The 15,823-nt window shown below is 36.7% G+C and overlaps 2 protein-coding genes and 1 long non-coding RNA gene across 3 annotated transcripts in view; 1 reads left to right on the top strand and 2 right to left on the bottom strand.

Moving 5' to 3' along the window:
• LOC126623950 (uncharacterized) overlaps positions 1-7,414 on the bottom strand; it is a 53,182-nt gene extending 45,768 nt beyond the window's left edge. The window contains exon 1 of the long non-coding RNA XR_007623942.1: positions 7,385-7,414. This is a non-coding gene — a long non-coding RNA (uncharacterized LOC126623950). The remainder of the gene's footprint in view (positions 1-7,384) is intronic.
• Positions 1,024-4,968, top strand: LOC126623891 (26S proteasome non-ATPase regulatory subunit 7 homolog A-like). The gene is made up of 10 exons (XM_050292873.1): positions 1,024-1,377; positions 2,312-2,404; positions 2,490-2,571; positions 3,165-3,261; positions 3,416-3,491; positions 3,646-3,704; positions 3,857-3,979; positions 4,160-4,217; positions 4,337-4,422; positions 4,522-4,968. Exons 1-10 carry the CDS (start codon positions 1,191-1,193, stop codon positions 4,591-4,593), a joined length of 933 nt encoding a protein of 310 aa, XP_050148830.1. The 5' UTR covers positions 1,024-1,190; the 3' UTR covers positions 4,594-4,968.
• A 6,167-nt stretch (positions 7,415-13,581) lies between the features above and the next one.
• LOC126623857 (uncharacterized acetyltransferase At3g50280-like) lies at positions 13,582-15,279 on the bottom strand. Its single transcript, XM_050292843.1, has one exon. It carries the CDS (start codon positions 15,218-15,220, stop codon positions 13,739-13,741), a length of 1,482 nt encoding a protein of 493 aa, XP_050148800.1. The 5' UTR covers positions 15,221-15,279; the 3' UTR covers positions 13,582-13,738.
• Positions 15,280-15,823: the final 544 nt, after the last annotated feature.

Genomic DNA, 15,823 nt, shown 5'->3' with positions numbered 1-15,823 from the left:
GTTCGACTCACTTACAAAGAAGCCGGTCCCGAAATATTTAAGTACCACTTGACCTTATGCAAGAGGAATATATATGGATATGGCCGACCGAACCAATAAGGCCATACAGCCATACTCATAAACCCAGGGTCCCCTTGTTTGTTTTTCTCACCTTTGCCCACCCAAATAGTCTATGCCCCATATGCCCCATATGCCCGGCTGGATGCAAGAATCTCTTCTCATTTAGGTACAAATTTTATTGAAAAAGTTTCATTCCTTTGTAAATGAGTTGAACAATTTACCTGGCCTGATTGTCAGGGACACAAGAATTTCACCTTACATTGGGTGATGGTGAGAGGAGCATGTCTGAGTACTTTGACACGAGTATCATTAGACTTGGCATTTTGGATCCGACCCGTTAACCCGACCCGACCCGACCCGTTAATATTAGTATTTTGGTGGATGCTTAACGGGTCGGGTCGCTAACGGGTGAACCTGTTAACAACCCGTTAAATAACGGGTCACTTTGGGTTAACCTGTTAGCACCCGTTAGTTGAGGATGTTTTAGTAATTTCAGTAAAGTCTTAATAATAAAAAATAAACCCTATGAAAAAAAAAATTAATAATTGTTAACGGGTGAAACGGGTGACCTGTTAGTTTAACGGGTTGGGTTCGGATGACCCGTTAGCTTAACGGGTCAGATTGAACCCGACTCAAACCCGACCCGTTTATAGGTCTAAGTATCATGGGCCATGACAATAACATCTTAAAAAATTTAGGTTTTTGGCTGAAACGATCTAACTTGAGGCGATGGTTGATGAAATAATTGATTTTTAGCATGTCGTTGATATCTCATCGTTGTGTCGTCAAAATTTAGTCTGTATTGATATTTTAATTCTAGATCACTTAGCCAAAAAAATAAAAGAAGGAAAAACAATTTACAAAAGGCCCAAAAGCAAATGTAGTTGGCCCATAATAAAACCCATAAATTCTGGGCTCAACCGTCATAAACAAACAAAATTATTTCAAATACAAAATTATCAGGTCCGGTGAGAGAACCGAAAGGAAAGAGAAGAAAGAAGAGATGAGCAAGCAAAGAGCGTTTTCCATATAAATTAGAGAGAGAGACAGAGGTTTCCTGCTGAAGAAGCTAACTCAAAATTACTGCAGAAAAAGCAGGAAAATTCAGAGAAAGCAGAAGAAATCCAGCAATGGATGTGGTAAAAACGCAGCAAATCTCGGCGAGGCCGATCGAGAGGGTGATAGTTCACCCACTGGTTCTGCTCAGCATCGTCGACAACTACAACAGGGTCGCCAAAGACACTCGCAAGCGCGTCGTCGGAGTTCTGCTCGGCTCGTCGTACAAGGGCACCGTCGACGTCACCAACAGCTACGCCGGTTCGTTTATTTCAAGCTCGCCTAGTCCCTCTGCTTCAAGGCTATGTTTGAATCTCGTTTGCTTTTATTTATTTTTGAATAATTTAAATTTATTTGGGTGATTTTTCCTTTTTTTTTTATCTGATTAAGGAATTTTTGTTCTGAATTATGCTCCAAACTGTGGTAAATTTTTGTTTGGTCAGTGAGAAAATCTGTGTTTAGGCTCTACGGCATTGTGAAAAGGTGTATTTTTGTTAAATTATTCAAAAGAATGAGTGTGTTTCTGCTGCTATGAGCTTGAACTTGGAATTGGTTAAGCAAATTTAGGTTACGTTTGCATGCTGCTGAATGAATTTCAGTTGGTTTAGGCTGCATTTCAGAATTGAGATGTAGAAAGTTAAATTAGTTATGAGGGGTTGTCGCATTCCAGACATGCCTTTTGATAAGGCATTTCGAAGTTTAATTCGAGAGCTGCTGAGGTTGTTGTAGTGTGAAGTTGCGAAATTTCTGCTTTAATTTGCTTTCCAAATGCATAGACCTACACAATTTGAACTGATTTATGTACGGGGCAGTGCAGTTCCTATGTTTTTGTTTATCAGCATACTTTCTATATATTTGGTGATCAATGCACTTTCTTGTTAATTTCCCATTGCATATTAGGTTATTTAGTTGATAGTCTGTAGCACATGCATTCTATAGCCTGTAGCACTTGCTTTCTTGTCGTATTTTGATTTTATTGTTTATTTGTTTTTCAAAAGAATTTGATGCAGTATCAGTCTCGAACTTCATGATTGCGCTCTTAAATTTAACGTAGTAGTTTAGTTTTTGTGTTTTTGTTAGACTTTAATTTTTTTTTCTTATTTTGCGTTTTCGTCTTGTTGCCTGTAGAACCTTCTATGTTTCTAGATCAAGTGCGTTACTTTTGACTCATATTAGTATTGATCTTTATTCACAGTTCCCTTTGAAGAAGATGACAAGGATCCCAGTATCTGGTTTCTTGATCACAACTACCATGAAGCCATGTATTCCATGGCAAAGAGAATAAATGGTATGAGTATATACTATGTCTCTTTCCCTAGATTCGCACATTATCTGTTATGATGCAAAAATTGACAAATAATTTTTTTTTCCAGCAAAGGAGCACGTTGTGGGATGGTACAGCACAGGTCCAAAATTGAGAGAAAATGACTTAGACATTCACGGTTTATTTAATGAGTAAGCCCGCGTAAACCCTATGAAAAACATCTACTTGGTCTTGAGATTCCATTAGAATATGAATATCATGAATGCTTCTTATAACCAGTCTGGTCAACAAAGTTTAAGTGGAAGGACAACATGGAGATAATTAAAGGTGTAAGGTTCATATCGTTTAAATTGGTATTAGAGAAACTAATTCTCAACTGACTAGAAGAAGCAAATGTGTTCTTCAACCCTTATTTCTTAACTCTTGTCTTCATTTTGTTATACTGTGATACCTTTTTTTTTTTTTTGTGTAACTTGAATATTGGTAAATTTAATCAAGATGTCTGAGATTTTGGAAACCTTGAGGTTCTCCATCAGTTTTCTATAAAATATTGATGGTTGGTTATGAGGAAGCCGTATACCTGTAAGTGGTATTCTTATGAAATGGTGGAAATATTTTGTTTTTTGTTTAATTGTTTTGTCTCTATCATGGTGAAACATGCTTAAGCATTTTGCACCCATCAGCAGATACATGAATTCGTGTTTCTATTCATTATCCTTGAGACGTATGAATTCCTGTTTCTTTTCTTCTCCATTATATCACAATTTCCCTTTTGATTTTGCAGTTATGTTCCAAATCCTGTCTTGGTCATAATTGATGTCCAACCTAAGGAGCTGGGAATACCAACAAAAGCTTACTGTGCCGTTGAAGAGGTTAAAGAGGTAGAATCATGATTTTTCGGATATGCCTTGCCTTTTGTATTGGTCTGGTCATATACTAAGTTCTTCCAAAACAAGCGTTATGGTTGGAGCTACTTTGACTTGAAACCTGGTTTTAATGCTATAAATTTGAATTAACATTTTGGTACGATTACAGAATGCTACCCAGAAAAGCCAGAAGGTGTTCGTTCATGTGCCTTCTGAAATTGCTGCCCATGAAGTTGAGGAAATTGGTAAGCCCATGGAAACTGAACTACCCTTTCTTGTAACATTGAATAAGACTTTTAAGTTATTGCATGCGCATATTGATTTCTTGCTTTCCTTTGTGGTTTGGTGGTCGTTTTGTTTCTACTTATGGTTTTTATTGACCATATTACCCTTTAACAGGAGTGGAACACTTGCTTAGAGATGTGAAAGATACAACCATCAGCACTCTTGCAACAGAGGTTTGGTTTTGGTGATTTTATTCTCATTAGCTTCCTCGTTTTATTTACGCTCACACAGTATGTATGTATGTATGTATGAAGTCAATTTTATTAGATTTTCTTAATGCATATAAGAGGCGATACAAGAAACTTAGTTTCCAAGTCTAGTACAGGTTACAGGGAAACTCACAGCCTTGAAGGGATTGGAAGCAAGGCTTAAGGAGATTCGGGGTTATCTGGACCTTGTTATTGATGGCAAGCTCCCATTAAACCACGAGATTTTGTACCACCTACAGGTTCGGTTTTGGCTTAACCTACATGTAGTGTAGGCTAGAATCTTAATGTAGTGCTAGTTTGATTTGTCTCTTAACTTTTATTTCACAACAATGAAATATTGTAATTCTTTTGCCTACTGTTGATATTTTCACCCTCACACTCATACATTTTTCTTATTTTTCTATCCCAAATCCTTGTAGGATGTGTTCAATCTACTTCCAAATCTTAATGTTTCTGATCTCATCAAGGCCTTTTCAGGTAAGAAAAAAACCTACCATGTTTATCGCTTAGACTGCTTTATTGTTTAGATTTATGGTTCCTGCGTTAGTGCCTATTTTGTTAATAGTGTCGATTCATGTTGTTGTTGTCATGTGCAGTGAAAACAAATGATATGATGTTGGTTATATATCTTTCTTCCCTCATCCGAAGCGTTATTGCTCTTCACAACTTGATCAACAACAAGGTGAGATGCATTTCCATGAATGTGGATTCTCATCTTCCTTAATTTTCTCAACATGCTTCTCATATTGTATTGGAATGTAAAAATGTTGGAATATTTCAGATGCACAATAAGGAGCATGAAAGGGCAGAAGACTCTAAACAAGTTGCCGTAACAGCTGCAGCTGGAAGCTAAGAGTATTTAAATACAGCTTGGACGTTTGAGGGACGTCATCTATCAATGAAGATAACTGATGCGTACTTTCTTTTCATTCCATATCCTCGATGAATCTAAAGTTAGATTTGGAGGGATGCATAGGACATGCCTGATTTAGTGATCACCCCTAATCTTATGCCATGTCCCAGACGGTGCTTTCACTTCCTTTCAAATATATGACATGCATTGTGGTATGCAGTGGGATCCGAAAAATATAGAATCTGTTCCAATTTAAGGATCTTATTTAACAACATTACTAGCGCGTCACGTTTATTTATTTGAAATTGAAATTACTTCGATTCTTGATTGTTTCGTGATTTGCTATTTTGCTAATGCAAGGAGGTGTTTGAATTATTTAGTTTCAGTTACTTTTCATGGTGTTTGAAATATTATGTTCTCTCAGTAATTGTGGAGGGTGCAGCATTTCCACTCAGTCTTGTTCATCAATGTGAACGCTTGCTGGAACTCAGCATCCATGACCACCCCATCCATAACATGTATTCTGCTCGTCGCCTGAGGTTCCGGACGGTCGGGATCGGGGCATGGGGCGATAGGGAAGGCGTTTGATTCAGCTGAGATGGAGTTGCTGCTGAGGTCCAACTCCAAGTCTCCGGGAGTTGAGAAGTTGAGACGGAGATGGTAAAGCCTGAGATGTTAAGATATTAGAATTTAAAGCATTGAGATTGGTGCGACGTCGTATAGGTGTTCATGGACCATGTGAAGAGTCTAAGATGAAGGCGGCCCAAAAATTGGTCACAAAACTATTTATCAAATGGGCCTATTTTTATGGAATGTGTTAGGCTCAGTTTCGGCTTAGCCTAATCCTAACTCATTTATGAAATTTGCAACTTATTGCCCCCTAACGCGATGTTGATGTCATATGGAAAAAGAACAAGAGTGTAAATATGAGTTACGTCAATTGACCAACAGCGTATGCTCGCCCGTGAACAAATACCCTATCTCGTAAATTATAGTAGTTTATGATATATATATATATATATATATATATATATATATATATATATATTGTTGAGAAAAGAAAAACAAAAAAGAGTTACAATTGTTAAGAAAATTGATACTCATCTAAAATAGCATAAGCGATTACTGAGATTTTGAAACAAAGGTAAAATTCACAAATAGACAGAAGACATCTTCCATTTGTCCGTACAGACCAGATTAATCGCCGCCGTCCAAACCATATCCGCATTACAACACCAGGAGGGCCCACACATATCCAACAGTTGTTAGCCTTATAAAGTTATACAATTAAAGCACAAACAAAGAAGTGACAAACCTGATTCCAATTATAATCATGGTACTTGAGCAAGGAAGGTGAAGGGCATGGCAATACCAGGATCTTCTACAAACACTTAGCTGAATACAACTACTCTATAGGAAGCATTATGTTCTGTGTTCTAGGGCTTATAGAGACCGGTGTTTATATAAGCTAAAAGCTAGGGTTTCCATCCATAAAAGAAACCTAAACTTACTTTCTTAGCCTCCAAGTCAAGTATCATAATCATATTCAATTAAGGATTCCATCAATTCTATTTCTAATATAAGATGTTGGAGCAATATTAGAAAATATGAAAATAATAAAAGAATTTCAATGAAAGTAATCATAAAGAAAATCACAACATCAATTATGTATGAGATTAATATAAACAATTAGAGATAAAGTTAGAAAAACTGACAAACTTGGAGATTGAGGCTTGCATAAATGCAATGTCCTAAAGATAGAATTTCGCCCATACTCTTGTGCTTGTAGTTCGATATGCGTCTATCTCCCAGGATTCAACAATCTATAATCCGAAGTCAAAGCACTTCAATCTTCGAACTTTGGCGAACTTTATATATTCCGTACTCTCAAGACACGACTCGGAATTTGACACATGAATCATTTGAGAAACAAAGTGGGGAAACCCTATTTCTCAAGAGTACAAATTAACTCTAATTTTCTCTATATTTAATACCAATGGTTTCATGGGTTTATATAGAATCCAATTTCTACTTATTAAAGAGATGTAACTTTTCATCTATAAGTCTACATCACTTATCAAGGGAATGCACCTAAACAACATAACCTTTCTAAGAAATTGGTTAACACTATTTTTCATTCAATTATTAAAATTATATATTACAATATTTCATATTATAATATATAATTTCCAACAATCCCCCACATGAATGAAAAATTAGGAAGAATTTGAGAGTACAGGCGAACAAGAGATGCATCGGGAGAGGTGTCTTTTGGACTTGAACCTACCCTAGTGAATACTTATCGGGTTTACTTGGTGACGCAGTGGATGTAGAAGATCTTGAACTGTTCACCGCAGCAATAAACCGAGACAATAAGCAACACACATCACTAATCCTAATATATTACGGTTCATACGGTTGTGTTCATTTTGGTCCTAAACAAATCTCGGATTCATGAGAGCTTTAGAGAATTTAGCCATCTCATTCTCATAGAAGCGACCCATTTCTACTCTCACATAGGTGACCACTGATTAAGAATAGTCTGCTCTATTCCTCTTATTTATAAGATATCACTGTCATTAGGTATAAATATACAACCTAAAATGTCTGCAGACAACACACTGCTTCCATCATAGGAATGAGGTATATAGTGTGTTAATTACTTTGAATCATGCCGAACCAGTTTGCCTATTGAACTTAGACCATGGGATCTCCAATCAACTAAGTTAGGTTTCCGCTCGGCTGATTCATTAGTTATGTTGGCTTTAGCCTCATTCCACTCGATGATCACCTTACTCTCTAGTCTAACCTTTAATAATTGGTACCATTTAGGATAACTATCTTTAATAGTGCGCACAATCCATCTTATGAAATTGTATTTCATATGAGAGTAGTTGTTTGACATTGTTTGAAATGTCAAGTCCTCAAAATTATATTAGGACTTAATTACTATGTAATTCACTAACACTTGGGTAAACACCCCCACATTTAAGGTACTTTCCAGAAGGTCTCTAACCTTTCAATGCCTTAAAATACCATTGTAAGAGATAATCTTTATCTCTCTCTATAAGCAAATTACTGTGTCATTCTTCTTAAGTTGACATATTATCCAAAGATAACTATGTCACTCCCCCCACAATTCACTCACATTGTGGTTACTTTGAATGGTATCAATTACTCCTTCATCATACTTAAGAAGTAGGAACCAGTGAAGATATTTTCTCTTTATCTATTCTTCACTTCTAGGCTTTCAAGCCTCACAAGTCCTTTATATGAGAAGCACTCCTTTCACATTCAACTACGTATTCAGACCTTTTGTTTCTTGAAATTAAACAAGAACTATAGTCAGAAATTTATCACAACGTGATACCCGGTTTGGATACTTCACTTCTTAAAATGAGAACCAACCTTGTAATTTCCAAAAGATACCAGCCACTCTTTTGGTAAAGAACCAAAAGTCGTTGAATCAACCGTATATATTAATTACAGAACTTGGCCGGAGTGCTTTCTTTTGGAAGAGACAGTCTTGTTCAATTTGAACAGATACAACCCTATCTTTATCGCATCGGTTTAGCAACCCATATATATATACGTCTGTTCAAATCCACAGACCTTTCTGTTCACACCAGATGCCCCTTTAGTTAGAGAAGCAACTACAATTGAAATAATCATTTCAACAAAACACACATGTAGCACAATTTCAAAGAAATAAGTACCAGATGAAAATAGGTCAACGCAATCAAAAGCCATTCTCATGCATGTAACCCTACCAAGAAGCATTAAGCTTCATTTGCACAACATTAACGTCAACCTTAACATCATATCAGACTTCCAGGTTCTTATGTTTGTAGATGTCAAGCCACAATATTAAAGATTGCATCATGATCGGGTAATTAATTGAGAAACAAAACTGACAGTTTAAGTTTCTCTATCATTGCCTTCAATCCTTCTTACATTCACAAGTTCTTTTGGCATTATATACTGACATAAGGAATTTATTTTCTTTCCCGTAGAAAGAACTTCGCATAGGGATTATACAGATATAATTCTTTTCTGTAAAAGAATTTTTTCCAGAAACTGCTACGATCTTTGGCAAAACCAAATCTAGCATCGTTTTAGCATTGCTGATAAAGCAAATTTTTTTTTTTAAGGCTTTGCCTTTGCCTTTGCCTTAACCGACACCTCTCTTTGAAAGAGTCAACAACTAACATGGTTTTGAATGGATATCTCACAAATAGTTATTGATTCTGCCCAAATAGTGAAGTCATTCTTACGTACAAGACTTTAAGGGTTGCAATACTTATAAATACTCAAGAAGAATAATCACAGAAATATATGCCCAGTTATTGAGATGCATCATGGTCGTATGAATAAATCAATCCACATATATAACTCACACATTTGGTCGAATGGGAATGAACGCCCAGGCATGTAGAAAATTAATATTAATCTTTGAAATTAAGAAATTTATCCATAAGATATATCACACAAGTCATGCAATTCATGCTTTCAAGATAATTTGCAGACACATATAGACGTAAGCATGCATATACATACTAGATCCAAATTACCCATGCAAACTGCTTACGTCTTTTTATCAAGTGATGCATTGCCCAGAAAGTTATAATTTTAAATTTTATCTTTTCAAAAAGAAACAGGCGGTTGTTTGACACCGCTTCACATGGATAATACCACAACATCATCCAACCCAATCATCAAGACTAAATCAGATATTAAAGTCTTAATTGCATCAATTCTAGGCTTCACATCGAATACAACACCATATGTTGTCCAAGACTTTTAAAGCCACAGCTTTAAACTCTCAATATGAGAATCGTGAACATTCATATTTCTGATTGTTCCATAGAGATAAAAAAAATTCTATCTTTAGATTGTTGGAGCAATATTAGAAAATATGAAAATAATAAAAGAATTTCAATGAAAGTAATCATAAAGAAAATCACAACATCAATTATGTATGAGATTAATATAAACAATTAGAGATAAAGTTAGAAAAAACTGACAAACTTTGAAGATTGAGGCTTGCATAAATGCAATGTCCTAAAGATAGAATTTCGCCCATACTCTTGTGCTTGTAGTTCGATAGGCGTCTATCTCCCAGGATTCAACAATCTATATTCCGAAGTCAAAGCACTTCAATCTTCGGACTATGGCGAACTTTATATATTCCGTACTCTCAAGACACAACTCGGAATTTGACACACGAATCATTTGAGAAACAAAGTGGGGAAACCCTATTTTTCAAGAGTAAAAATTAACTCTAATTTTCTCTATATTTAATACCAATGGTTTCATGGGTTTATATAGAATCCAATTTCTACTTATTAAAGAGATGTAACTTTTCATCTATAAGTATACATCACTTATCAAGGGAATGCACCTAAACAACATAACCCTTCTAAGAAATTGGTTAACACTATTTTTCATTCAATTATTAAAATTATATATTACAATATTTCATATTATAATATATAATTTCCAACATAAGACACCTTATATAAGATTGATATCTTTAAGAGATATCACAATCAACATTATTCTCCAATATTACACGCAATAGACCACTTAAAAGTTTATTTATATTGGATAAATCCAACATTCTCCCACTTGGTCTACAAAATGTAATATTCACGTTTATACTTGAGATTGGAGATTAATGTCACTTTAGTGGCCATGTAACAGTGATTACATCTCATCCTTAATGCAGTTTCTGTCAAGTGCATTTCTTAACATGGAACTAACAAGGTTGTAAGGTTGACAAAACCCATAACCTTCATAATCACACATGCTAAAATCCTCGTTCACATGAAACACAAATTATGATCAAGAGATGAAACTTTTAAAGCAAAAACCAAAATGTCTTACTTTATATCATCTCAGGTCCAACTTATGCTTCTTCAAAGCCTTAAATCTGCCAACACATATATCCTTCATCTAATGAAACCAACATAACCTGCAGGTGTGAATACATCTCCAAAACAATCATGCATCACTTTCATTAGACCAATAACAAGACAAACAATGTTCGTAGCCAATGGACAAAACTGAAAAATAGCAAATAGGCACATGTCCAAGTAAAATATCCCAAAACTTCATAAAGCAAATTAATTCAACACTTGTGAGTAAGATGAATTAACATGTTTTTGACACTGATCTATGCACCATACCAGTTACTTTCATGGTGATTTCCAACACCTATGGGCAGATGGAAATCCTCACAACTAAGGCAGTGCACAAACCATGCCATGCCATTTAATATGCAATTTGATAACAACTTGATATCCGAAATATATTTCATCCGATAATTGACTAGCACAAGAAAAATGTGACTTAATGAATCCAACTGGAGATTAAAATGAATACATGGATTCTATACATATCTTATAGGTCATCTGCAAATGTAAGGCATTGCCAACACAAACCTTAAGCTCCCACTGATCTGCAACATCATTAAATCATATTTTTTTTAAATATGCCTTTGGGAATAGCCTTACTCAGTCAATGAATGCATATTACCTCAAACAACTAAGCATGAAAGCATTCACCACTGTTACACAAAAACATGCATCCAACAACCATCTTATATGTATTAATAATTTCACATTTATGCTAAGTCCTTATGAGCCCCAAAATTCTATGTCAAGATTAACAAATAATCAGTTGAGGAATTCGAATGATTGCAAAAATGTACACATATATGAAGTATCAATTCATGCAACTTAAACATGTTATTGTCATTCGAGTTATCAACCAAAACACAAATTCATGGAAGATAGAATAACGCTTTAATAGTATCATGCAAGTCCACTTAATGCTCAAAATTTTAGAACAACTCCCACTAAGTTTTTAGAGTTTAGACTTGCAAATAAGTTAATGAGTGTGAAGCCCAATTTTTGTTCACTAATTCTCCCACTTGGGCAAACACTCTTTAAAGATGTAACTAAATAAAATTGCTTTATATTTTAGACATAATAAAATAGACATTACAACTAACATAAAGTTGTCAAACAGAATTTTAGCAACGAGTTACACTTACTTTAGAACTAATCATAATTAATTTATGAGCTTGATTGCAACCAAATTATACAGATCAAAATAGACATACTAATCTTCATAAAATAAAAATATAGAGGAGTTTTGGGTCAAAATAGTAGTCTAAAGTGACAACTTAAAAACCCAATGCAATCTGCCAGTAAAACTGTCTATATGAGCATGGGTTACTAGTAAATTCACCATAATTAAAATATACAGAAAAAAATTATGAAAATTTGCACACACAAGACATATATATGTTTAACATATCAAACATTCAGGTCATTTGGTAATCGTTACACGTGTCATTCGTCTGATTTTAATCAAGATAGCAATCTGCCAGAAAAATTATGTTCATCTATCATGAATCTAAACATCTCTAACAAATTCAATTTCATGTTATTTCAATTTCGATGTCAAAGGAATCTCAAGTGATCAAATTTCATCCTCTAAACAGACATCACAGTTCAAATTGAAAATATTTACAAGCATTATACTTAAACAATGTGTACCTTAGCAATCCTTGATTAACCTTCATGGGTTCAATACGTACTTTGCATCAACAAGTCTCATGAAGAGACACAAAAATATGTCATGATGCAATCAATTTCCATGCCTTAAAACCACAACCTATAATGGGGCTCATAGTGGAAATATTTGTAAATGAAGACATGGAACTTTATTCCCCCATAAACTTCATGAAACTATATTAATTTACACATGCGGGCAAGAAAATTAACTAGTTTCCAGTACTAGATTATGTCACAAGAGTACCTTCATGAAAAACTTCAACACCTGTGGACAAATGAAACTTTCACAACTTCTGTGAAATAAAATTCATACTATGCCATCTTAATTAAACTAAAAGAAATAACCCACACTTGAAGATTATCCCTTTTATTCTAATTAAGATGTAATGTTGACCGAAGTAACTAAAAAAACATAGTCCCATTGTCAACTAAGCCGTTGCGGCTTGCTTAGTTGAAAAGGCATTGATCAACTTCGTCCTGAAATAATACAAGAAGTCACATGGATTAATTAACTGTAAGTGACAAAATTATGATAACCTGATTCGAGTCTTGCCAACAAATGACACTAATTCCTTCATGACTCCCTTTGACATTAAATTAATCTCAAGAAACCTAACAACATACTTGAAAGAGATTAATCACATATAGAACACGTTTTATTCCACCGCAAGAATGTCAATACTTATCATTATGGAGTCAATTACTTAAAATAGAAATACTTTATGTAATGGGAAAGAACAATACATTCCTTTAATTTAAAAGCAAAATCGCTCAAATGTTTTCTTAAGTCAAACGGGTTCCTTTCCTTTTATATATTTCTTTATGTAGTACAAGACTACCAAACACAACATTAAAATCATGCATTAGCTTTGTAAATACCAAATTAAATAAAGGAACAACCAAAATTATTTTCTTCCATAGAAAACATCTCCGATATATGCCCTACATTAGCCTTGAAAAATTTCTTTTCTTCTCCCCTTACGACACATAAAAATTTACTAATCAAAACACTGTTTAAATTCTTCAGGCGTAGAAAAAACCACAAACAATAATACATGTTCGAAAATTCATGCTTATCAACTAAGTCACATACTTTGAATGGATTACATACCTCATGCCTTCATATGTTCACTACTTCTTTGTAAACTAAACATATATATAATCACATGACCAACCATAATTCTCATATAAGAATGGATATAGGTTCACTACCTCTTAGCCTCTCAGTCAAATATCATAATCATATTCAATTAAGGATTCCTATCAATCCTATTTCTAATATAAGACACCTTATATATGATTGATATCGTTAAGAGATTAAATCACAATAAACATTATTCTCAATTATTACATTCTTATTATATGTAATAGACCACTTAAAAGTTGATTTATATTGGATAAATCCAACAACGGTCACATAACAGTGCAGATCAAGGTTGGATACTTATCAACCGCACCGAACCCTTCAAGCTTCAACCCATCATCCACAATTCCACATCCTATCTTTTTCTCTTCCCTTTAAGTTATTACTTTTTAATATAATATGACGTCGTTTTACAAGCTCAACTGGACACGTAGTGCATGAACTCAGAGTCCGTTTCGAGACCAGCCATTGCGTCAGGCGCCAAAACCACCTCGAGATCAACGCTCCCGCCTCCTTCCCTACCCGAAAACGCTGATATCTTCCCATCGAACTTATTCGCCCGCCCGCTCCGAATCGCCATCGGCCTCCCCCACCCGAAGTTGTTGTCGTACATCGGAAACCTCGGCGAGCTCCCCACCGTCATCATTGCCCCATCAAAGTTGCCCAGCGGGAACACTCGCGGGTCCCTCTCCCAATCCCCAACGACGCCCCGAACCCTGTCGTTATCGTACGCCTTCACGTTCTTGTTCAGCTGCTCCGCGCACCACCTCGTGTCGTACGACAGCAACTCCCCGGCAGTCGCGTACGTCGGGATGCTCTGAATCGCGTTCCCGAAGTAGAATGCGTCCAGCTTCGGCTCAAGTCTGTGCCGGCAGTTCACCGCCATTCTGAACGTTGTCGTTTTCGAGGACGGAAGATTCCTCGCACGCGTCACGGATCGCCAGAGCAGCGCGCACAGGGACTGAAACGACGAGATCTCCGCCGTTGTTTTGGAGTTCGCGTTCGAATTTTTGGACCAGTTTTCGATAATCGACGTCACTCTCGCGTCATTGTCTTTGTTTTGGTAGGGATCGTTACTCTGCTTCCCGAGAATCTCGACGGCGCTCAGCAAAACGTCGCCGTTTTCGGACCATTTTTTGTTGTTGGTTCGTGCCTTGAGCTTCTGAATGGCTTCTCTGCTGAAGCTGAAAATTCGCTCGCGCACCGGCTCGTCGACGTTGAATGTGACTTCGGGACCTCCCGCCGGAACTCGAAGCACCGCCGGAGAGATCAGAACCGAGTTCCGGCTGAAGTCCGGCTGCCTTGTGATTGTCATTTTCGTGTAATTATAATTTTCGTTTGGTGATAGTGACGATGACGATGCTCGGCAGAGCTCGGCGAAGGTGTTGAAGAAGTTCCAGAAGGAGGTGCCGTCCATGACGGCGTGGTTGACGGAGCATCCGATGAAAACGGCGTCGCTGAGCTCGGTGACCTGGACAGCCAGGATTGCGTTATGGTGGCCGGAGTAGCTGACGGTCCTGTCGAAAGCGAAAAACTCCTTGACGCAGTCGGGGACGTCAGTAGGGTCCAAAACATCTCCGATTGAGAGACTGGGGGCCGACGCGTGGATGAAGTCCGCGCCAGCATCGTTGCAGGTAATGTGCACGTGGCCGGTGGGGTAGGTGGTTAGTCTGCCGGCCAATGGGGGAAAGCGGGAGAGGGTTTGGGAAAGGTAGGATTTGAGGAGGGGGATGATGGGGGAGGGAGGGAGGGGGAAGAAGAGACCCTTCTGAATGTAGTGGCAGGAGAGCATGGGGAGGTCGGAGACTGAGAGGGGGAGGTCGGCGAGGGCGGAGGGCCGTTCGGGGAAGACGGTGGATTTGGAAATGATCAGAGACGTTGGCGAATCCGAAGAAGACATTTTTTGAAGTATTTGAGGGATCAAAAATTCAAAAATTGTTGCTGCTTCTTATTCTTCGGTGGATCTTCGCCAAGTCTGTAGGTAATACTGAAAGTGTGAGTTGTGAGGAAAAGTGTGGGAGTTGGGAGTGGTATTTATAGGGATGGGTTGGCGCCTTGGAGGGGTTGGGGATTTTGGTTCAGTTCATGCATGTGCTGACGTAGGATCTGTGGTTAACTGTTGTTCCCCTTTGTGATTATTTGCTGATTTGGCTATCATGGACTTTTTAATTCTAGCATTACCCTTTAATTTTTTAATGTTTGTGTTTCATGAATGTGTATATGATGATACATTGATTATGGGCAGTTTAGTTTGGGGTTACTGGTAGATATATTTTCCAAGGAAAATATTGGAGAGATCATGTTTTTTGTACCATATTGGTGTAATATTTAACACTTGCACCATTTAGGGATGCACATGTCCTTATTTGCGAATAACGTATCTTAACCGAATAAAATTAACGATTGGAACTGTCAATTTCTTAACCTTCATTTAAAGATCACCTCTACGAAAAATCAATTTAATCAGAAATCATTTAGTTCAAATGTATAGAATAAATCGATT

This window comes from Malus sylvestris, chromosome 1, assembly GCF_916048215.2.
Source record: "Malus sylvestris chromosome 1, drMalSylv7.2, whole genome shotgun sequence".
NCBI classification, from domain to species: domain Eukaryota; kingdom Viridiplantae; phylum Streptophyta; class Magnoliopsida; order Rosales; family Rosaceae; genus Malus; species Malus sylvestris.
The sequence above is the reverse complement of the archived record's forward strand: the minus strand, read 5'-3'. Positions and strand labels throughout refer to the sequence as shown.

Excerpts from the sequence above, each read along its gene's own strand:
- LOC126623891 (XM_050292873.1), top strand. The coding sequence starts at position 1,191 with ATGGATGTGGTAAAAACGCAGCAAATCTCGGCGAGGCCGATCGAGAGG. Across the intron at positions 1,378-2,311 it reads CGTCACCAACAGCTACGCCG|TTCCCTTTGAAGAAGATGAC; the intron begins GTTCGTTTATTT and ends CTTTATTCACAG. Across the intron at positions 4,423-4,521 it reads ACAACTTGATCAACAACAAG|ATGCACAATAAGGAGCATGA; the intron begins GTGAGATGCATT and ends GGAATATTTCAG.
- LOC126623857 (XM_050292843.1), bottom strand. The coding sequence starts at position 15,220 with ATGTCTTCTTCGGATTCGCCAACGTCTCTGATCATTTCCAAATCCACC.